The 25356-nt window shown below is 38.9% G+C and overlaps 1 protein-coding gene across 1 annotated transcript in view; it reads right to left on the reverse strand.

Moving 5' to 3' along the window:
- chchd3a (coiled-coil-helix-coiled-coil-helix domain containing 3a) overlaps positions 1–25356 on the reverse strand; it is a 234943-nt gene that overhangs the window by 128651 nt on the left and 80936 nt on the right. The window contains exon 4 of the mRNA XM_052034229.1: positions 13628–13772. Coding sequence (XP_051890189.1) covers positions 13628–13772 — 145 coding nt within the window. The remainder of the gene's footprint in view (positions 1–13627; positions 13773–25356) is intronic.

The raw sequence follows: 25356 nt of genomic DNA on the forward strand, positions 1-25356 counted from the left end.
TTGTTTCAAATCAGCACGTCTGTAGGAAATGGCTTTTCACTGAGTATGCATTAAGAAAAAAAATGTGAGCCGTGACAGTCCCTGGTGAAGTAGGACCCAGAATCTTGACTAAAATTTCACTTTTGGCCACAATTCAGTAGTGCAATGAATACACTCCCAACATCAAAGCCTCTTTCAACCATTATGTGAGTGAGGCAGTGAAGTTAATAGCTTGTAGCGTTGAATGAACTTAGTTTTTTTTAAATGCTCAGTTTCCAATGTTTATTGTACAACTGGGTACATGAGGACAGGGGAATAGAATTAACTCATAATTACTCATATCATAGCTGTCAATGTACACATATCTATGCTTACTTCACTGTTTTCTCCTCCAATTTATCTTTTGCACTGATCCAAAAAGAATAGTGGAACTCCTGGTACCCTATTCTTCCAGTCAGTCGTTTATTAAAACTCAGTCTTGATGCTAAATAATATTACCCACCTCATTTGTCTTCTCTTCTGCACAATGGCTTTGATCCTTTAACTTATCTTGTTCAAATGAAAACCCCACAAGATGAAGTGTTTATTTCTGTTCCCACAGAAACAACAGCATCAGTTTCAGTAGGCACCTTTGATTGTCAGTTTTCTCCAAGTGCACCTTATTTCAGTGATCAGAACAATATGAAAATTAAACTGTTTATCAGTGAATTCCAGTAACACTGGCTCAATTCATTATGATCAAATTATGTTTCATAACCAAGGTACATATTGATCAAGTGCTTTTGAAAAGAGAAATCGGGTGTAACTGTTGCCAGTTAACCATCAAGTAAATAATGTCATGTTTTTTTCTTGAACAACATATATAATTTCAATTGAAACAGCTAATGGATTAACAGGGACTTCAAATGCACTATTTGGTTTACTGAACTCAGGTCCTCAGTTCACAGTAATCCAAAAGCAGATGCGAGTAATCTGAAATAAAAATAGAAAATGCTGGAAACACTCAACAGGTAGCATCTATGGACAGAGGGACAAAGTTAACTTTTCAGATTGTTGACGTTTTAAAATCACATTGGGAAGCCTCTCACCACCTGAACTTAGAATTTGTTTTAATTACAAAAAACTCCACAAGATCAAGCTTTTATTTTCGCTGAAACTCCATCTGTTTCTGCAAAAGCCACACCATTGGTCTCATTAGTCACCTGTCATTGTTACAGTTTTCTCCAAGCGCACTGGAGATGGTGTGTTGCAAAATTCTGTGACCCTTTGAAAGTTTATCACATTTGGTGATGAACTGGTTAAGTATTTGGGCAGCCATAATTTTTTTGTTATATAGGTTTAGCTCGTCTTTGTGTAATGTGCCCAGAATTTTTATCAAAATATAATCAATATTTTCCCGAGATATCTATGAATGACTGACAACTACCAAATAACCCTAGAGTCCCCTACCGCAGACTTTATAACCACTAAAGGGGCCTAATATTTTTTGTGTAAAGATTTCTGTCAACCCAAACATGTTTAATCCAACATGTGAATTGGCATAGTGTCATTTACAGGGACAGGATTTGACAGGTCTTCATTCATCTGGGCTGTGTTGTGTAACTGAAACAAGTATGAGCTCTGAAAGCCCAACAGTAATGAGAGAAAGAAAAAGAGTGGTCTGACTTGAATTTCAAAGAAGCATGTTATTCAAAACTACTACTTTCTAATAGCTGTGGGGTATCAATAGGTCTTGCCTGTTTCAATGTCTTGGGTCCCTCAAGTAAAGTCAATAACACATGTACAAATAAACTGATGAATCCTAGCATAGCTTGTGTATGACAATGGATGATGGATATTTAAAAAAAATTAAGAGACTGCACATCAGTAGACGACTACTTCCATTTTTCCATTTTATAAACAAAACAGCTAGTGCCTCAGGAGCACATTTCAAATTTTCTTAGTTCACGAATTGATGGTAAATTTGATAAAAATCAAACTGGCTGAGAACCTCTCATTTCTTTTCCCTCATTCAGTCCCTTGGTACAGGCCTGACAAACAAAATAGTTCACTCCTCCTCTTATACTCTCAGTAAGATTCACGGATCACAAGTCATAGTAGGAACTCTGATAACAACAAGAGATTCAACTAGTGGCAATTAAAATGTTTCAAACAAATTTTTAATACTGGCATTTAGAACAATAATATGTTTAGGAGGAGAAAAAGGACAGAATGCCTCACGAGAACTCCTCTGGTTTTCTTGGCTCACTTTACGGTGCCATCATCTCTCAAAATCTCATCTGACAGCTCCTAACCTGGAGTTTCCTGTCACGGACCTGCCCTCTTGTTGAGTTAATAAGCACTTCATTACTTATTTTTATCTATATGGAGACAAACAACTGGAGATGAAGTTGAACAATTTAATCCAAAATAATCCAAGGTAATCCAGCTTCAATTTTCCTCTTCACTGAGGCATATGCAAAAACAAGTTTTGCCTGTATATGTATAAAAAAAGATCAGTGTGCACTCTAATGATGAAAGCTAGCTAAGCCAGCAAATGACTATGCCATCTTTAGTTTGTTATGAATGAGTTTATTTCAGTTTGGACAGTGAAGAGATACATTTTGAGTCTCAATGCATGAGTTAAGGAAAGGGGGAAGATTAAAATAAAATCAGCCAGAGGTCCTGATCTATGATACCATTTGTGACATGGAGCTTGTGCTCAGCAGGCGCATGTTACAGTTAAACAACTTCTACGTGAAGAAGGGGCATTCCCACACAGGCCAACTGGTGCCTGGCGAGCATATGCAAAGTTAAGCTTCAGGTGAGGAAGGGAGATAATAGCTAATGAAAGGGCAAGAGTAAATAAATTATCTGATGTAGTTCAACATCAAATGCAATCGAAAGTAGTGCATCCTCAGGTTCTTCCTCATATTATTGATAATTAGTTCCCTTTTGCACTAAAATGTACAGAAAACCAACCTCGGGCTGCATTTCTGAAACAACAGAATGCCAAACCTCGTGTATTTGCCCAATTTCAAAATAACCTAAAACAATCAAGTTACTTCTTATAAAATGATGAATGGATCAAATGAGATATGTAAAAAAAAAGGTTATAAACATTTGCTCTCCCTTGGGAAGCATATTTCTTTCATCTCATCACACAATTCTGCCCTTTGGCATTGCAATGAAGCCTTACCTAAGACCAGTTAGAAGCAGTTGAAAGACTGTATAATAATAATGCTCAATAGATTTGACAAATCTTGCACAGAAGCAAGCATGAAAAAGCTTTTTAGCCCAGTGATTATTTCCCCCAGAATTCAGCTTTACTTATCCACATATGTTATCAACGTGAATTAGATATCCTCCTTATTACAAAAGGAATTATCCTGGTGGTCAAGAAGCAACAAGGACATCATATTGGTCAATCACTGCATGAAAAAATCTTATTGAACCATCAACTGCCCCAAATATTTCAAACTGTGTTGATCATTAAGAGCTTAAAATTATAAAAAGTAACTGAAAAAAAGATATTCCAGGTAAGCTTTTGTTTGGCTCTTTTCTACATGTGCTTGATTCATAATTGAGAGGTTGCACAAATGATTTATAAACAAAATAATTTGTAATTTGCCAAGAGCCAAGGGGCAAGAGCATTCCTGATACATAACCAGAACATGCAGGATTCATTCTCAGTTTGTTCTCAGATAGTTGATCCCAAGTTTTAAATATATTTTCGAACATGGGATGTAGATATCACTGGCAATGACAACATCTATTGGCAGTCTCTAATTGACTCTGAACTAAGGAGGTAGCTAAGAGTCAACCACATTTATAGGTCTTCCATCGCATGCAGGCCAGACTGGGTAAGGTCGCCAGATTTCCATTTTTGTAAATATAGACCAGATTTTATTACTTACATTTAAATTTCCCAGCTGTCATGGTGGAACTCAAACTTCTCTTTCTACCTCAGTAGTCCAGAACATCGTGGGCCGAAGGGCCTGTACTGTGCTGTAATGTTCTATGTTAATACTGGCTGCTTAGATATCTTTATTAGTCACACGTACATCAAAACACACAATGAAATACATCTTTGGCGTAGAGTGTTCTGGGGGCAGCCTGCAAGTGTCGCCACGCTTCCGGCACCAACATAGCATGCCCACAACTTCCTAACCGTACGTCTCTGGAATGTGGGAGGAAACCAGAGCACCTGGAGAAAACCCACACAGACACAGGGAGAATGTACAAACTCCTTACAGACAGTGGCTGGAATTGAACCGGGTTGCTGGCGCTGTAAAGAGTTACGCTAACCGCTACACTACCGTGCTTGTCTAGTAGCTTAACCATTTTACATTACCCTGTTGGAATTGTATAGCAACAATTATGGGAAGGAAGACCAGCCAAGGTTAAGAGTCCAAATTACTGAGCAAAGACACTTGCTGGTTACAAGATCACTTATCTCATTGATCATGCCAAAGTCACATGAACAACAAGTTTTCAACACAACTGTGGCAAAATCTCAAAAGCACACCAAGAGAAGTTTAAGAAAGTAAATAAAAGTCCTTTAAGTTGGCTGCTTAAAGTGCTACAAACATGCCTCAGTACTTAAGTGGAGGGAGTGGAAAAGACAATGATTATTCATTGTAGGATTTGTAAGGTTCTTGATGCTTCTGCATAACAAGGAGAAACAACCCTTTATAACAAGTTGTTGTTAAAGCCAGTCTCCAATGCACCAAATATTTCTGTCCTAAAGATAGAGTGGTATAAAGGTGTCTGGATACAGATTTTTTTTTGCAAGTCCTTTTAAATTATCACAAGAAAATAGTAGCGTTAGTGGGCCATTTGGCTCTTCATGCCGTCTGCCATGGCTGATCTGCCTTAGGCTTCAACTACTCTTCTGTGCCAGTTTCTCAGAGCCTTCAATTCTCTGAAAGTTCATAAAACTTTATCTACTTCCTCTTTAAGTTTCTTCAATGAAGTCATTTCCAATACTCTCTGCAAGAGATTCCTACGCACCTCAGTTTTAAATGACCAACCTTTATCTTGTTACTATGTTCCCTTGTTCAAGGCTCTCCCACCAGTGGAAGTGCCCTACCATCTATCACATCAAGCTCCTTTGGATCACCTACGTTTCAGTAAGATCCTACCTTGCTCTTGTAAACCACAATGAACTTCAGCTGCATGTGATAGGACAAACCTCTCCTTCTTGGCCTGGTGAATCTCTTCTGGACTGCCTCCAACACGAGGAAATCCTTTCTTAAACAAGGGGAACAGAAGTGTGCACAGTACTCCAGGTGCAGCCTTGCCAACATCCTGCACAATTGCAACAAGATTTCCCCATTTCTAACTTGCAATAAAGACCAAAATTCCATTACCCTACCCAACTGCTTACAGCACCTGCCTGCTAACTTATTGTGATTTGTGCAGTTTCTGTCTACTAATCTCTTAAACTGAATGCTTTGAACAGGCCACGTCATGGACTTCTGAATAATTAATGATCATAAACAGTAGTTATAATTTGATTGTGGTTAAAGAGATTTCTTTAAAAATCTGTAACAAAAATAAACTACATGCAGACTGTAGATAATCTGTGGATACGTAACAATTTACACTGTTTAGGACAGATAGTTTGCTCATAAAGTGCTGATAGATGCTTTAATGAGCTTGGATGAAGACTCGCATAATGTGTGAACAAAATCAGCTAAACTGTTGATTTGTATTAGAGCACTTTCACCAAATCATTGATTCTTAAAAAAAAACTGAATATTTTGTGGTGAAATTCAACCCTGGATTGTTTAGAGTGGGTTGATCATTTTTATTTAGCGTGAGCACATATCAAACTATGAAAATCAAATGTAGCTGAGTCAAAAAAGTGGCAGCAAGGTGAAGAACTCAAAGGTGACAGTCACCTAGGGAACTCGACCCTGGAAAAAGTCAAGGTTACAGAAAAGGGTAAAGGTGTAAAGGGAGAGAACCGATCAGCAATAGAGCAGTTTGACACTGGCATCAGTAATCTGCATATTTGTGTTCAGTTGTACATAAATTATTGATGTCCTATTGCCTGGTTTTTATTCTTTTTTAATTCCGGTTATTATTCTTTTTTAATTCCCTTTTATCAGAAACTGAAAATTCTATTGACCAAAAACCACCACTGCTTTGACATGCTGTTATCACATATTCCAAATAGTTCAGATGGGCAGGCAACTTTCTATGTCGAAGAATATCAATGATAGAAATTTATAATCTTCCATCAGATCAATTTATACACATGTTCAGATATTATACAAAAAGATTGATAAAATCACAAACTATTATTTAATCAGAATCTTTTGGATTATCAATGCAAAAACAAATTTCACACAGAGAAAAATTATTTGATAACCAATCGTGAAACCAAACAACAGATTGAAGTTAACTATAACTTTTCCACATCTATTACTAGTATTCTTGCCTAAGCATGATTGAATACATGTAGTCACAGAGTTCTGCATTGCAAGGAAAGTGCCTATTTGTTTTTTTTGACTCTCTCTGCACAAACCAAAAACCATGATACATTAGATGGATAGAACATTACAGCACAGTATAGGCCCTTCAGCCCACGATGTTGTGCCAATATTTTATCCTGCTCTAAGATCTAACCAACCATTTCTCTATCATTCATGTGGCTATCTAAGAGTCTCTTAAATGTCCTTAATGTATCTGCCTCCACCACCTCTGCCAGCAGTGCGTTCCACACACCCACCACTCTCAATGCAAAAAAACTTACCTCTGATATCCCCCCCATAACTTCCTCCAATCACCTTAAAATTAAGTCCCCTCATGTTAGCCATTTTTGCCCTGGGAAAAGGTCTCTGACTATCCACTCGATCTATGCCTCTTATCATCTTGTACACCTCTAATCCTCTTTTGCTCCAAAGAAAAAAGCCCTAGCTCACTCAACCTGCCCTCATAAGACATGCTCTCCAATCCAGTCAGCATCCTGGTAAATCTCCTCTGCACCCTCTCTAAAGCTGCCATATCCTTCTTATAATGAGGTGACCAGAACTGAACACAATACTCCAAATGTCTACCCAGAGTTTTATAGAGCTGCAACATTACCTCCTGGCTCTTGAACTCAGTACCCCAACTAACGAAGACCAATACAACATATGCCTTCTTAACAACCTTATCAACCTGTCCAGCAACCTTGAAGGATCTATGGATGTGTACCCCAAGATCCCTCTGTTCCTCCATACTGCTAAGAGTCCTGCTGTTAACCTTGTATTCTGACTTCAAATTTGATCTTCCAAAGCGTATCACTTCACACTTTACTGGGTTGAATTCCATCCGCCACTTCTCAGCCCAGGTCTGCATCCTATCAATGTCCTGTTGTAACCCACAGCAACCTTCTACACTATCCACAACACCACTAACCTACATGTCATCTGCAAACTTACTAACCCACCCTTCCACATCCGCATCCAAGTCATTTATAAAATCACAAAGAGCAGAGGTCCCAGAGCAGATCCCTGTGGAACACCACTGGTCACCGACCTCCAGTCAGTATACATTAATACGCAGAATATTGGAAACAAGCGCATTATTACCAAAAGGTCACAGATACCTTGTGTTTAATTTTATCAGGGATATGGGAGTCATGGATAAGGTCATAAGTTAATGCCCATCCCATAATCCTCTTGGTGGTGATGATGAGCTATCTTCTTGAACTACTGCAGTGATTGTGCTGTTTTGTGAGAAAGTCTAGAATATTGATCCAGTGAAGATGACATATTTTCAACTCAGGGTAGTGTCTGACTTGGAAGAGAAACTTAACAAGGAGACATTCCCATGTCCCTTGTCTTTCTCAGTGGTCACAAATCTGGGAAGTGCTGCTGAAGTTAGGAGGTTTACCTGGTGCCAGATCTCATTTCAGCCTTGGTCCAAGCAAAGACCAAGGAGATGAATTCTAGAGGTGAGGCAAGAGTGATTAGTCTTGAAAAACCAAGCAAGCACTTGAATGAATACGGCATCAAAAACTCCAATTAAATGGAAGACCTAAACCCCTCAGCAAAGATTTTGCTTAATCAGGTGGGTTGAGGTGGGAGGTAAGTAGGTTATGTCTGGTCCTTGATTATCCTAAAGACACCACCTTCCATTACTTCTTGGATCATTAAGAGCATACTGAAGAAACAGCGATAAAATGCATTGGATTTGTTTGACTGGACATAACAATTTTCCATTCTGCCAGAACTGTAGCTGTATTTGTTAAGCAGCATAAGCTAAATATGAAGCAGATGTCTTCACTACTACATTTGCATGCTTTTTACCAACATTATTATCTGTATTCGGTTTAATCAGTTATTTCCTGATGCCGCTAAGTCAATGAATTTGCTAAAGGTTGGCTTCTGTGATGGCGGGTAATCAAGAGAAGACCAAAATGGATCTCTGCATCTCCAAATGATTAATTTGGCCTTGTCTTGTGCACTCTTATTGTTGGGCCTTCCTGCCATGAACTGTTTAATTCTTCACTGTTATTCATGATTGGATGTGGCAGGGCTGAGGAGCTTTGATCTGAACCATTGCTGCTTTAATTATTTAGCAAGCACATTGTCCTGCAGCTTCACGCAGTTGGTAGGTTAATTTCAGGTAGAAGCATAGCTTATCCTGACATGTTCCACAATCCTCAATCAACCAGGATCGGTCCACCAGAGCTTGATGGCAATAGGACTTCGAGGGACATGCAGCACCATGTGGTTATAGATTATGGTGGAACGCAACTCTATTGTAACCCATAGCAGCTGGTTCTGAGCTGCTGGAACTATTCCACCTAAGCATAAGCTCAAAATATCATTGAGGGTGAACTGAGTGAGAAAAGGCTGTGGCTTTCCCAACAACATTGTCATGAACAGATTCATTTGCAGCAGGTACGTTAGTAAGGACAAGCTTTTCCCTCTTGGTTGTTTTCTCTCTGTTTCTACTACAGAATCAGGGGAGCAACCAAGATCCCTGCAGTAGTCCAATTTGCCCCCACACTAATCTCAATGCTCCTTTCAAGATGGAGGAGTGCTGATTCGTCAGCTAAGGAAGGACAGGTTAAGATAAATTCATTAATTATTTGCAAATCCTTTATATAATCATAGGATTTCTTGAATTTTCATAGAATCAGAGTAATCCATTTAGCCCACTGGGTCCTTGCAGGCTTGTTGGAAAAACTGCTGCATTGGTCTCAAGTACTTCTCTTTTCAAACATAACCAATTTCCTTTTAAAAAGTATTATTGAATTGCTTCTATCAGTGCCCTCTGGCGAGTGACCTACCTGTCCATATAAGCAGTTTCTTCTTATTTACTCTACTTTTTATTTTATATTAAATATATAAAAATACTTTATATATTATATATATGTGTGTGTGTGTATATATATATATATAAATATATATAAATATATATATATATATATATATATATATATATATATATCTATATATATATATATATATATATATATATATATATATATATATAGACAGACACACACATACCTCTGATAAATTGCCTCTTCAGTTTCATGGCTCCAAAGTTAACACCCCATGCTTCTTCACTATATCTAAACTTTATTTCTTGTATCATCATTCTGGTATCAGTTTCTTTTCCCACCTCCATTTTCCCATCACTACTAAAACCCAAAAGGTTTCCACTGATCATCTGCCAAATCATGGTGGCAGGATACTCTAAAACTGATGAAGTTCAGCCCAAAAGCTTTTCTCCTCTGCTTAAACTGTTGATACACCAACAAGTTTAAAAGCATTCTACTTACAATATGTATATGCAGTAATAATTCAGTCTCATAATGAGTTGACAGCATTTCATTCTTGACAACATTGCAAACAGCTTATTTTTAGGAGTCAGCCTGAAGGTTTGACAATGCAATAAAGCTATTTTCCAACTTGCAATGGGTTTAATGACAGCTCATTTTGACTAGTCACTGAAGCAGCTGATCCACTTGAAAACGCAGGATCATTGCACCAAGATGGTATTAGATGGCATTCTTCACATTACCGAACTACGGATTTTTGCCTGCTAATACTTCACTCACCATTTATTAGGACTCAATGATATAATGTCAATGATATAATGTGATTGCTTGTGACAATGCTGTATGAAAATTGTTCACATCATCAAACACAAGTTCAAATTGACTTGCACAAAAAGAAAATGATTTGCATCAGGTGGTGAAAATTTGGTGCGTTTTTTTCCTTTACTTCTTCAATAAATGGCTTTCAAATTTTACTTGCCAACTACTGGGACATCTTCAATAAAAAGTGAAGTAATGAAATTTCCAATTAAAGCAGTACTGATGACTACATCATCAACAAAATGCAGTATGGTTTTCAAAAAACATGCTTATCAGCCTTAATAATATCACGAAAAATGTTTCAATTTGGAAGCCAAGTCAATAAAATGCCAATAATCCATTGTTTGATTATTTGGAAATCCTGATGGTTCAACATCTGGCTTGCTGAATGATACTTCCTGCACTTCCTTTAAACTCACTGAAGCCCTGTTTCCTGTGCTCCCTTTAAACGCACTGGGTTCACTGGAAGATTTGCATCACTGTGTAACATCTAAAATAAAAAAAAATGAATTCAATGTGTGTTGGGGTATTAATAGGAATAACATCCAATAGTTCAGATGTTCTGGCACCACCCAAGTCCCAAGTGTGCTGGATTAAAAGAGATCTGCTGTAAATTTGAAAATAACTGAATTGATCATTGAAATATGATGCCCTCGGTCAGCAGTGTAAGCTTGGTGAGAATTAAATGCACTCTGATTTACATGGCCTTCTGTCCTATTCTTTTAAGACTTGTCAATTCTCACATATTGGGGCTTAGGTCCTTAAAAGTGTTTTTCAGTAAGAGCTGGAGCAATCTTCACAAAAACAGGATATTTACACAGGAATAAATATATTTTTAATTAAAAAGGGGAACAGGGTGTGGGGAAAGACACAAAGAATAAGTGGTGGCAGGGGCACCAGTCACTAATCACTTCAGGAATGGGTTTCCACGAAAAGAGCACTCAGCAGGTCAGTGGCTAAACCAAAACACTGCTGCCCGAACTTAGCATAAATATTTTCGCTGTCAACTCCTTTTCTAAATACCAGGTACCAGAAGCCAGTCAATATGTCAGAAAGTAAAGATTCACAATCATGCCCTCATCATAAAGTTCCAGAAAATTATTGCAGCTCAGAAATAGCTAGACACATTTAATAAACCCATTTCTTTCAAACAAAGCCACCTAATGGTATTTTATATAAACCTTTTCATAGATCAAATAGATCAACTTGTTGCTGAAAAATAATAATGGATTATTCCCACTGGTTATCCATGGTAGTGCCTGAAACAGTTCTGGATTGCTCAGAGATGGGCTTGGGACAAATCATTTTGTTACATGGCTTAAATAGTTTGTTATACTAGGTACAGTAATTTAACCATGAACCAGTGATTGTGGAAAGTAGCTCTTTAAAAAAAGTCAGTACAAAAATTCTGCTGAGGTAATACTTCTTTTATTGGCCATTTAAAAAAAACATTTGAAGGGCAATTAAGCAGAATTGATGCTTGTAGATTCTATAATGACTTTTGACAATGATTAGTTATATTGCTTTAATGTCAAGTTAGACACAATATATGGTTCAGTTTGACTTAATAGAAATCAAGTCCTAATGAAGCAGGATGACTTTAACATGCCAAGTGGGAGTACAGTAACTAATGCATAACTACTTCAACATAGTTTCATTACCACCTCCCTGGTTAAAAAGAGTTCTAAACAAATTCCTAAAGAAAATCTTTCTCCCTTCCATCGATTCTGAAGATAGCAACTCATGCTAAATTGTAGTTCTGTGAATGGCAGAGGTAATCTAGCAGTTTTTCTCAATGGCCACATTGATAGGCTATTCAGCTGTGAGTCATCAAAGTCAAGGCTCATCCTCTTGTACCCTGATGTACAAACAGAGAATTTCTATCAAGAGTTACAATGCAGTGACACAATGAAAGCATACTATTTAACTATGGGGGCATCATAGTTTAACTCATCTTGAGCTTTCCACAAGTCCCATTTATCACCATCCATTACACCTTCCTGCAGTGATCGTTAGATAGTGATTAGAAACAGGAAGCACAGTTGGATTTCTCCCCAGTTTAGTTTAGGGGCATATATATAAATTGCAGTACTAAAACAGCTGAGATCACTTAACCTTACAGACAAAGGAACTAAACATAAATGTTTTCTGCTTTGCAAAAAGTAATTTGGAAGCACGGGCTTATGCACATTTCTCTTTGCAAATTTTGCTCTTCATTATTCAGGGGCATAAATGATTCTGAAAAGCAAAAAGGATTCTTGCTGCCACCCAGCTGAGTTCAGCTAACAATGCAGAAAGGAAAAATAATCTGAATCTACAACTCAATATGACTAGACTGGAAATTTCTTTTACCAAAGGAGACCACTAAGGGAGTTTGTATCAACACATTTCTTGAAGGGAATGGCATTCCAAAAACAGAATGTATTGGTATTGGTTTATTATTGTCACTTGTACCGAGGTACAGTGAAAAACTTGTCTTGCATACCGATCGTACAGATCAATTCATTACACAGTGCAGTTACATTGAGTTAGTACAGAGTGCATTGATGTAGTACAGGTAAAAACAATAACAGTACAGAGTAAAGTGTCACAGCTACAGAGAAAGTGCAGTGCAATAAGTTGCAAGGTCACAACAAGCTAGATCGTGAGGTCAGAGTCCATCTCATCCTATAAGGGAACTGCTCAATAGTCTTATCGCAGTGGGGTAGAAGCTGTCCTTAAGTCTGGTGGTACGTGCCCTCAAGCTCCTGTATCTTCTACCCGATGGAAGAGGAGAGAAGAGAGAATGACCCGAGTCTGGACCTCTCATTGCTTTTCCAAATGTAACTTTTGTGAATGGTTAAGTTCAGGGTTAGGTTTATGAGGCAAACTTAATTGAACAAATTTTTCCAAGACTACTTGATCGATTTTCCTCCAAGACTACATGATCGATTTTTCATCTCTTCTCACAGCCAGAATCTCTTAAAATTTTAAAAAAACACCTTTATTTTTAATTTAATTTCTCTAACCCAACAAATGTATTGAATATCTTACTTGCTTAGAAGTACATAAATATCAGAGTCCAGCAGTAATGTTTTTTCAGCTGTAGAAACCAACTGCAAATCTGCAGTCAGGAGAAATGTTTGGAAACCTCTTCAGTCAATCATACAAGCAGACAATCCCATTCAACCTTTTCTTTATATCACCATCAACATTAGCTCCACTGTCTGACTTTTTCTGAAGAAAACGGTTTTACCTATCAACATGCAAATTATTTGTCGGAGCAGGAGTTGGGAAAGTACACAAGCCAACACCAATCTAGAAATAATTAAGGTTAAAATACAACCAATGCAGTAAACACGGTAAAAGGTCATTTTGACTGCCAGTGGACTGATGGTAAAATTCTGAGGAATCAGTGGAATAGGCTTTTCACATGGATGGTTTCCATTATCTGATGCTGCAAATTTTCCTAGTTTAATTATATTAAACTTCAAGTAGTACCTGAGCGATTTCCTTCCTATCAAATTTTACAATTCTCAACCAGCCAATAGATCAGTAAGCAAAGGTTATCAGTTTACTTACTGCGTGCTTGGATTTCAGTCGCTCCTCTTCAGTCAGTGCTCTCTCCCGCAACACAGCTTTTACAAGGCTATCATTTGCAGCATCTCGCTCACGTTCAAGAATTTTACTGATCTCATCGTGAACATATCGTTTATCATGTTCAAGCCTGTATTTCAAAATAAGGAGAGAAAAAAAAGTACAATCACATAAGACTACAAAAATATCAAGGACAATCATGAGTTACGTTCCAGTTGCTGCACTTTCAAAACCAATGGCAGACATGTAATCAAAAGAAATACTTGTAACCATCTTCAATCAAACATACCAGTCAAGCAATCCTACTTCCCTCCTCCCAGAATCAGTACTGTACAGAATCCAACATCCAGCTAAATTAGCTCATGCCACATGAGATTTATCAAACCACTATGTGTATTAGACACAACAAAGGCTATTGGTCCCCAACAATATCTTAGCTGAAGTACTTAAAAACCTACTCAACAAAACCATTGCTCCTCTTATAAACCAATTCTAGTGCACCTATGATATTGTCACAAAAGTCAACCACTGATGTATTCTACTCAAGCATAGAACATTGATTGATTATTTTTTGTGTGTATATATACTGCCAGCTTTTCTTCTGATATGAAGCTTGACATTAGCCTTATTTGGTCTGTTCCCAGATTGAATGACACTAGGTCATAGGAGTGTGAACTTCATTGAAAAAGGGATCTTAAAAATTTGTTTAACTTGGTTTTACAGTTAAATTCTTTTAATCTTTTAGTCACAAATTGGAGAAGGATATTGCAGCCTTTGACCTCCAAACTACTTGGGTAATCAGTAGAACAGGTTAAATGAAATCAGGTAACTCAAGCACTGTTAGCTGGGAATACAAATCGTGGCCCCACCTAAAGTACCATAAGTGTTTCACACTAGGTTGAGTGCAGCATCTACAAAATATGAACTTTGATGAACAAGAGACTTCAGCAAGGTAAAGACAGTGACAGAATTAAATACATTTATTAAATTAAATAAATATTTAAAAATAGTCTGGGCAGGTTAGATAGTGTACTGCAGCTGAAAAATCTGGTAGTTGATGGAAACCATTAGGATCCACAGTGGCTAAGACCACAGTATGCACCTGCAGCTCAAGGAACTTCAGCTCAGAGTTGATGAGTTAGGGCCCAAGATTTGGAAACTGATCCATTGAAGAGGTGAAAAGTTGCACAGATAACTGGTTCCAGAAGACAGTCACACCCCCTGGTTTAAACGCTGCAAGGCTGGTTGTTAAAGAGAGAAGAGGGTTTGGCAAAAAGTGAAGCAATTGCAGGGTCTGCAAGGTTGCATTGCAGGAGTTTTGGCTGCCGTGCCTGACCAATAGAAATGAGGTCCTTTCAGCCTATGTCGATGATGGGAATAGATAGCTCTGTGTATGAACAGACTGATTACAGAATCAAGCTACAGGAGGTAAATTGGTTTATTATTGTCACACATACTAAGGAACAGTGAAAAACCTGTCTTGCATACTGTCCATACAGATCATTTCATTACAACAGTGCATTAAGGTAGTACAAGGTAAAGTAATAACAGCATGCAGAATAAAGTGTTACAGTCACAGTGAAAGTGTAGTTCAGATAGACGATAAGGTGCAAGGCAACAACGAGGTAGCTGTGAGGTCAAGAGTCCACCTTATCATACAAGGGAACTGTTCAATAGTTTTATAACAGCAGGGTAGAAGCTGTCCTTGAGCCTGGTGATATGTGCTTTCAGGCTTTTGTATCTTCTTCCAGATTGGGGAGGGGGAAGAGAGAATGTCTAGGGTGGGTGGGGCCTTTGATTACGTTGGCTGCTTTACCGAGGCAGCGAGAAGTATAGACAGAGTCCATGGAGGGGAGGCTGGTTTCCGTGACATGCTGAGCTGTGTCCACAACTCTCTGCAATTTCTTGCAGTCCCGGGCAGAGCAATTGCCGTACCAAGGCGTGATGTATTCAGATAGGATGCTTTCTATGGTGCATCGATAAAAGTTAGTGAGTGTCAAAGGAGACATGCCAAACTTCCTTAGCTTCCTAAGGAAGTAGAGGTGCCGGTGAGTTTTCTTGGCTGTGGCGTCTATGGGGTTGGACCAGGACAGACCATTGGTGATGTCCACTCCTAGAAACTTGAAGCTCTCAACCCTCTGAACCTCAGCACCGTTGATATAGTCAGGAGCACGTGCACCACGTCCCTTCCTGAAATCAATGACCAGCTCTTTTGTTTTGCTTGACATTGAGGGAAAGGTTGTTGTTATGACACCATGTCACTAAGCTCTCTATCTCCTTCCTGTGCTCCGACTCATTGTTATTTGAGATACGGCCCACAACGGTGATATCATCTGCAAACTTGTAGATGGAATTAGAGCAGAATCTGGCCACACAGTCATGAGCATATAGGGAGTAGAAGGCTGAGGACACAGCCTTGTGGGGCACCAGTGTTGAGAATAATTGTGGCAAAGGTGTTGCTGCCTATCCCTACTGATTGTGGTCTGTTGGTCAGGAAGTCAAGGATCCAGTTGCAAAGGGAGGTGTTGAGTCCCAGGTCTAGGAGTGTGGAGATGAGTTTGCTTGGAATTATAGTATTGAAGGGGGAGCTGTAGTCAATAAACAGTAGTCTAACGTACGTGTCTTTACAGTTCAGATGCTCCAGAGATGAGTGTAGGGCCCGGGAGACGGCATCTGCCATAGACCTGTTTTGGCAGTAGGCAAAAACCCAATTGCAATGGGTGAGGTTGTCTGGAAAACAATGTGCGCCATGACCAGTCTCTTGAAGCACTTCACAATGGTGGATGTCAGAGCCATGGAGCAGTAGTCATTAAGGCATGTTACCTTGTTTTTCTTAGGTACCGGGATGATTGTGGTTTTCTTAAAGCAGGTGATAATCTCAGATTGAAGCAGGGAAAGGTTAAAAATATCTGCAAATACCCCCGCCAGCTGATCTGCACAGGATCTAAGGACGTGGCCAGGGATACCATCTAGGCCAGATGCTTTCTGCAGGTTCACTCTCCAGAAGACCGATCTTACATTTGTGATGGTGACCGTGGGTTCAGGTGCATTGGAGGCTGTCGGGGTGGGTGGTAACATTCCAATCCCCTTCTGTTCAAAACTTGCAGAGAATGTGTTAAGCTCATCAAGAAGGGATGCGCTATTGTTGGCAATGTTGCCTGACTTTGTTTTGTAGCCTTGTTATAGCACGTAAGTCCTGCTACAACTGACAGCTGGTCTGGGACTCTATTTTGGACTGGTATGGACTCTTGGCATCCCTGATAGCTTTACGGATGTTGTATCTCGATTTCTTGTATAGGTCAAGGTCACCTGATTTGAACACTGCAGTCCTGGACTTTAGCAGGGAATGAACCTCCCGGTTCATCCGTGGTTTCTGGTTTGGGAACAACTGGATTGTCCTCTTTGTTACATTGTCCTCTGCACACTTGCTAATCAAGTCTGTGATGGTGGTGACATACTCATCAAGGCTGGCTGCTCAGTCTTTGAACATGGACCAGTCTACTGACTCAAAGCAGTCAGATAGCAGCTCATCTATTTCCTCAAACCAGCACTGTACGACTTTCTGTACTGGATCCTCACGTTTCAGCTCCTGTTTGTACGCAGCGAGAAGGAGCACAGTCTGGTGGTCTGATAAGAGAGGACAGTGTAATTGAGGGGTTGGATAGTGTTCCCTGCAGCACTGAGTGCAAATCTTAGGAGTTTGTTGCCTACTTACTGCCATGGTCATTAGGGCTGGAAGGGAATATTGAGTGGGAGGGAAAATTGGTCATGGATTACTACTTGAGCTACTTGAAAATTGGAATAGGATAAAAAAGATTAAGGAATTGAATGCGTAGCTCAGAGACTGATGGGGAATCCAAAACACAACATCAAATGCTAGAAATACCTCAGCAGGTCATGCACATCTGTGGAAAGAGTAGCAGAGTCAATGTTTTAGGTTGGAGACTTTCATCAGAACAGTTCTGAAGAAGGATCTCTGACCCGAAATGTTGACTTTTTCCTCTTCTCGCAGATGCATCCTGACCTGCTGAGTATTTCCAGCATTTTCCATTTTAAATATTTCCAACATCTACAGTTTTTTCATCTTGACTGATGAGGGAATAAATGGGTTTCAACTCAATGGACACGAGAATGGGGACAAAAGGGTTTGTTCTGTTAGGGTATGATTCATTAGTTAACTGGCTACTATAAATTACTCCTGAGCGTAGCTTAATGGCAAAACAAAAGGGGAGCCTCTGGGCACGTGGGAGAGAATAAGTTGCAGAACCATAGGGAAACAGGAAAAGGTGGAATGGGATTAATGGGATTGCTCCCCTTGTGGCCAGCATAGACCCAATGGGGCAAACAGTCTCTTCCTGTGCTGTTAAAAGTAAATCCAGGTTAGAAAAGCATATGAAGACATGGAATAAAGAGTTTTAAACATATCATGAAAGCTTCAGGAGTAGAATTCTGTCCTGAACAATGTCCTTTCCTTAACATGCATCTCATCATCTACACAGAACAATAGCAGATCTGCTTACCCGAAATACAAATTTGCATCTTCAAGTCAAGGAAGCGGGAAACAGAAGTTCAAAATAATCCAAATTTACACAATGGACCCACAGCATTCATTGAATCAGAATTTAAATTGTCCTTTGTTGCCACATCATTTATCAGCCATTACATGAAATGAAGTCATCCAATTAAAAAAGAAACTCTCAATAATGGTTCCAAAGCAATTCTTACCAGGCAAGCACAAGACAACTGCTATTTTTAATCTATATATGAAATAAGAAAATTCATTGGTGTTGGAATCTGAAGAATGTAGAAGTGCTGGATATCACTGAACAGAATTTTCCTTCAAATAAAAATTATGGTTGGTATAATTTGCCAATTTGAGAGATAACCAAATATACAGACTATGGTAGACATTGTTGAATGAATGGTTAATTGCATAGATTTGTACAAAAGTTCGTAGAATGATAGAATTGCTACAACACAGGAGGACGTCATTGGGCCCATCATGTTTATGCCAGCTCCCGACCAAAGCAACTCTCTAGTTTTCCCCACTGACCCTTTCTCCACCATATATTTATCCAATTCTCTCTTGAAGGCCATAACAGAACCTGATTCCACCATACCTTCAGGCAGTTCATTCCAGATTCCAAGCACATACTGCAAAAAAAGTTTCTCTTCTTAATTCTTTTCCCCTCCATTTAATTCTGTAGCCTCTGGTCTTGAACCCCTCTGTGTTATTATGTGTTGTTATGTAGTTATAATGAAGAACTACAGTTCCCAGCAGGCAATGCAGGGGGTCACATGGGGGAACAGGAGGAGGCTGTGAAAGAGCGGGAAAGCAAGCCAGCCTGTCTGTTGCAATTTTAATAAATGTTCAGATGTAAAACCCACACCAAGTTTGTCTCTTGATGAAGAACAAACATGACACCCTTCACCAAAGAGAACAATGGCCAAATCTGCCCAGATCCCTCATCATTTTAGATATCTCCTTCATATCTCCCTTCAGTTTTCTCTGACAAAGAAAAACTTTGCCAGTCTCTCTAATCTATCCTCGTCACAGTAGTCCCTCTTCCCAACAAACATTTCTAGCTAGAAAGCCAACCTCTGTGGAGTGCCACAATTCATATTCCTCCACTCTGAGGGACAACCATTCACTACAACCCTACCGTCATTAAAAATAATAAGATTTGGGTTACCCTTGACTTCTCATGGGTAAACATTAGTTTTCCAGTTTGCAGAGGTTGACGTGCTACTTCATCAAACATAAGTTGCTTTCAAACGTTTTTTTGAAAGAAAACATGGATTTACAACTGATCAGAGATATGTTTCTATGAGTTCAGTTGCTCACAACAATGCAAATTATATATAGTGACAAAGACTTTGACTGACATGTTGATAGAACCGCTACATTTTTAGATTTAGAAATTATTTTGGATCCTCACCATTCAGCATGTATGAAAAAATGATCATCCTCAAATTCAACAGGAGGAAACATTTGTAATAAATGAACTATTTTACCAACGATAACAGAGTCAGGAATCTTATTCTTCTGTATTATGAAAGGAAATAGAAATTAAGCCCTATACAAATTGCAATATAGCAGAAACCACAGATTTCTCATACCTGGCAAATTGCTAGATGCACCAATCACTAGGGCTCTCCAGCCTCCCTCTCCGCCACAACCAGCATTACAGATCTCCCTCTTATCTGCCACTGAGACATGTGATTGGCACAACCAACCCTAGGCTCTAGTCTTTCTACAGCATCCCTGCAAACTAAGCCGATCACAACCCTAGACCAGAGCAACAAACTGTAAGGCAGTTTTGTCAGTCTCATCCTCAATACCCATTTTTTGTTTCAGTTTCAATCTGCAATTATGTAGGGCCTCAAATCTTGAGTGGTCAGAGAGCTTTTACATTCTAATGAAAATTTGACAGAGTCTTCTATCTGAAATGTTAACTGGTGCCAAGGTGGTTAGCCAAATCTGCTCATTGAAATGCCACCATCCTGCACATCACAGGGTACATCAGTCTCTGACAATGCCAGGCGTGCTACAAGACTTATGTTACATGGGTTCCCAAAGAAGCCAGTCATGGCACCCAACACAACTGCATAAAAGCTGAGGCCAATCTGAACATGGTTTATTGATATCTGGACTGTTTCTGAACTTCCACCACACTCTTCCAAGAGTTACAAAGAAACCCAACCAGAAAGACCTATGAAATTTGCCCTAATTATTCATTTGCTGTTGGTGACAAGGTAATGCTGGAAGCTGGTTGCACTTATCTGAAACCAAATGAGCTTTGATTAGCTGCACCAATGGATAAACAAATAGAGTCTCAGTTTGAACTGTGCTGTTTGAGCATATTTTTTGAATACTTAAAAGAGTTGCATATTGAGGCAATTTTTTTTAAGAACTGGCTTCACTCTAGACATTGGCACAAATTCAAAGAGGGACCAAAGAATGAACTGAAAAAGAAAGTGCACATTTTCCTGAAAGTTTTTACAAAGTGCATGATTTTATTTTTAAAATCGAGTTTGTAAAATGGTTTGTCACTGAGTAGAAAAACATGAATGAAAGCTTCAAGACAGAGTGCAACTTTAAGGGATATGAATCTCAAAACTCCATGCACTCTTGCTAATCTGCTTTAAAAATACTTGATAATGCTGCTCTAAAGCATGCATAGTTTGCAGAGAATTTCTGGATTGAGCAGAAAGTAATTTCGGATTTAACAATGTCTCTGATATGTAGTATGGAATGCTAACATTACTGGTCAGGTATAATATGTGCATTTCTACAGGATTCTTCTCATCTAGCTCCAACACAAAATTTCTGTTCCCTACAACAATTGTGTATCTCAGCTATTCCAGTACACTTTGTAACAATCAGTGACAGAATAACTCGGTTAACTACAAGACTTCAGCATTTCATATCTAAGTGCACCTACTTTCAAAGAATTATGGGCCATTAGTTGTTCTGCCAAAGTTGTTAAAGCACCACAATTCAAATAGCATGCATCCTTGAAGGCCAGTTATTGTCAATTGCCAAATGGATGGAGTTTAATGTTATGATACATGTATTAATGAACCCTGTCCATTTCATCAAGTTTTTAAATTAACTCAATAAAGAATCATGACTTTGAAAATTATGCATACAACCTCCATTTTAGAGTCATGAACACAACAATGGCAGTGCTTAAAGAGCGCTGCACTGTTTTGTTTGGAAATTGAACTGATCAACACTGTTTTTTCCTGTGCAAAACAAAAGTCCCATGATACTATTTTGAGACAAATCGGAGTGTTCTTCTGGTTCCTTGACATTTCTTTCTAAACCATTGCTAATAAAACAGATTTCCTGATTATTTATCTCATCACTTGTCAGACTTTGCTGTGTGTAAATTGGCAGCTGCATTTTCTAAATGGCAAGATTATAGTTCAAGTGTATTTAACCAACAAAAAGTGCTTTGTGTTATCCTGAGGACAGGAGAATTTCTATAAATGCAAATGCTGTCTTTCTGCACTTTTAAATATTTTGTGTGAATTATTTCATCATATGAGTACCCACCTTATAAAACTCTTTTGAAAGATATGGATCAATGAGAACAAAGTGTTGTAACATATTTAAAAGCTCTCAGTGATGCATCTGTCCAGTACTTTATGTAATATTAATGGATGTGAAATGCTTTTTTTAAAATCTTATTTTAATATTTAATGGGCAAGTTGAGTGCCTTTCAAAACTGAAGCTTAGCGTTATTGTTTTGGTCTAAATCACAGGAGAATAGATCATATCTCAAAGAATCAAATAGCACTATAAACCGATTTTCCACTTACTGATAAATAAACAAAGGAAATACAAGCAGGAGCAGGGCACAGCCCTTGGACCTTGTTCTGTCATTCAACAGGATTTTGACTGATCTTCAACTGCAACTCCAGCTCGCTACAATATCCCCATTTGCCTTGATTCCTTGGTATTAAAAATTCTATCTTTCTGTCTTGAATATACTGAATGACTGAAAATTCAGGTCCTTTGGGATGGTGAATCTAAAGATTCACAATTCCAGACACTTCACCTCAGTTTTAAAGGACTATTTATTGTGAGACTGTGAACCCCAACCCCTAAAATAATTTTATAATTCTCAATATAATATTGCATCAACTACACTCCTGATTACTCATTTAACTGATCTACCATATATATTTGTAGACTCTTTCTGTACCTTCTTTATGGCTTACTTTCCTGACTCATCATCATTTCCACAGGTGTAAAATCTGAAAGAGGTGGCTATTGGCATAACGAATGCATTGGTCATCATGTTTCAAAACTCTATGGATTCGAGGATAGTTCCTGCAGACTGGCGGGAAGCAAAATTGGACGGTGACCCCAGAATTTAAGAAAGGAAGAGAGAAAACAGGGATCTAGAAGCCTATCAGTTTAACGCCAGTAACAGGGAAAATACTGGAGTCTATAATAAAGGATTAATATCAGAATATCTGGAGAAGAATAATGGGATTAAACAGTCAGCGCAGTCAGTGCAGATTTACGAAAGGGACATCAAGTTTGAGTAATCTACTGGAATTCTTCGAGTATGTGATGAATAAAATGGATAAGGGGGAACCAGTAGATGTAAGTGTATTTAGATTTTCAGAAAGTTTTTGATAAGGTCCTACACAAAGCATTAGTCAATCAGGTCAAGAGCACTAGGAATTGCTAGTAATACAGTGGCACAGATTGACAATTGCTTAACACAAGAAAAGCAGAATGGGAATAAGATCTTTATTAGTCACACATACATCGAAACACACAGTGAAATGCATCTTTGAGTAGAATGTTCTGGGGGCAGCCCACAAGTGTCACCACACTTCCGGCACCAACATAGCATGCCCACAACTTCCTAACTTGTACGTCTTTGGAACATGGGAGGAAACTGGAGCACCCGGAGGAAACCCACGCAGTCACGGGGAGAACGTACAAACTCCTTACAGACAGCAGCAGAAATTGAACCCGTGTCGCTGGCGCTGTAATAGTGTTATGCTAACCGCTATACCGTGCCTGCCCATAAATAGGTCTTCCTCAGATAAGCACTCTGAAGGCCAAGGCTGTTCACAATCTCTCTCAATGACAGGGCTGAGAGAATGAAATGTCCTATTTCCAAGGTTACAGATGAAATGAAACTGAGTTTCAATCAGGAGGAGGATGTAAAAGGATTTATAGCAATAAAGACATGTCAGGTGAGTGGGTATGAACATGGCAGATGGAATAATATGTGTAAAATTGTGAGGTTAGCCAAATTGGGTGCATGAAATTGAAAAACAAGAGAATGGTGATAGATTGAGAAATGCTGATGTTCAAAGAGACCTAGAAATCCTTCTACACAAGTTACTGAAGCTAACATGGAGGTGCAGCAAGCAACCAGGAAGGCAAAAGCATGCTGGTTTTATTACAAGACTACTTGTGTGTACGAGTAAAGATATCTCACTGTATCTACTGTATTACAGCCTCGGTGAGATCGCATCTGTATCAGTGTACATAATTTTGGTCTCCTTACTTTTAAAAGGAGATATAGAACACTGGCTCCATTTGGTGGTAGGTTTACTCTACGAGCAAAGATTGAGTAGACTATACTTTCTAAAATCCACAAGGATGAGAGTTAACTTCATTGTAACCTACAAAATTCTTATATGGAGGACATTTCGCCTGGCTGATGCATCTGCAACTGGGGGGTAGGGGGGTCAGTTCAAATTAAGGGGTTGACTTAGGACTGATGTAAGGAAAAATTCCTTTACTCAGAAGATGGAGAATCCCAAAGATTCACCAACTTTGAGGGCTGTGGAGGTTCAGCCATCAAATTCATTCAGAGCAGAGAAGAATACTTTTCTGGTTATCAAGGAAATCGGCAGATATGTGCATAGTGTAGGAAAATGGAGCCAAGGCAGAAGATCAGCCATTAGAAGGGTAGGAATCCTGCAGCAAGTAACTCACCTCCTAACTCCCAAAAAGCCTGCCCACCATATACAAGGCTCAAGTCAGGAGTGTAATGGAATACTCTCCACTTGCCTGGATGAATGCAGCTTCAACAACGCTCAAGAAACTCGACGCCATACAGGACATAGCAGCCTGCTTAATAGGTACCCCATTCACAACTATTCATTCAGTCCACCACTGACACACAACAACAGCAGTTTGTACCATGTACAGGATGCACCACAGCATCTCACCAAGACTCCTTTGACAGCACCTTCCAAACCCACAACCTCTTACTAGCTAGGTGGACAAGGGCAGCAAAAACACTGGAACTCCACCACCTGGAAGTCACCCTCAAAGCCAAACAACACCATGACTTGGAAATATGCTCGCTGTTCCTTCACTATCACCGGGTCAAATCCTGGAGCTCTCTTCCCAACAGTATTGTGGGTATACCCACACCTCAAGGACTGCAGTGGTTTAAGACAGCTCATCACTACCTTCTAGGGCAATTAGGGATGGATGATTAAATCCTGGCTCAGCCTGCGAGTCCACATCCCATGTATGAATCAAAAAAAAAATCTTGATGAATTGTAGAGAAGTTATGAAGAGAAAAGTGGACTACTTCTGCATCTAATTTTATGTTCTATTCTCCGGAGCTACTACTGGCTTAAGCCAGACCCAGTCGTGATTTGGAAAAGAGTTACATTGTAATGCTTAGAATAATTAATACGAAGATCATTTCACTGAACCTGGGAATATAAGCCATTTCATGTTTTTTTTAAAAACACACAAGAGGCAGTTAGTAACAAAGACACAGTATGATACTTCACTCAAAGTACTGCATGTCTTTGAAATTCTCTATCTCACGTGTTGTAGATTATGAATCATTACATAATGTTTCAAAGCTGGGACTGATAATATTTTTGGAAGTTAAAGAAACCAAGAGATAATGGGATCAAGTGAGACAGGGGAATAGAGGTTGAGGATCAGCCATTAACTCAATGAGTGGTAGAACATGCTTGAAGTATTACATGGCTAACCTTGGATTCCAATTTCTTGTGACCTTACATCATGCAAGGATATCAGTGAAGTTGATGTTTGACAAATGGTACTTTCTTTGGCTCAGTTTTAAATAGTGGAGAGATCACTGTTCTAAAACCATTTCCATACATTTGCATTGCTAAATCCAGCTCCCTTAAATTTATGGCAGCCACAATTGGGTAAAAAAAATGCCGATGGCTCTTCATGTAAT

The sequence above is a fragment of the Pristis pectinata genome, chromosome 19 (assembly GCF_009764475.1).
Source record: "Pristis pectinata isolate sPriPec2 chromosome 19, sPriPec2.1.pri, whole genome shotgun sequence".
NCBI lineage: Eukaryota > Metazoa > Chordata > Chondrichthyes > Rhinopristiformes > Pristidae > Pristis > Pristis pectinata.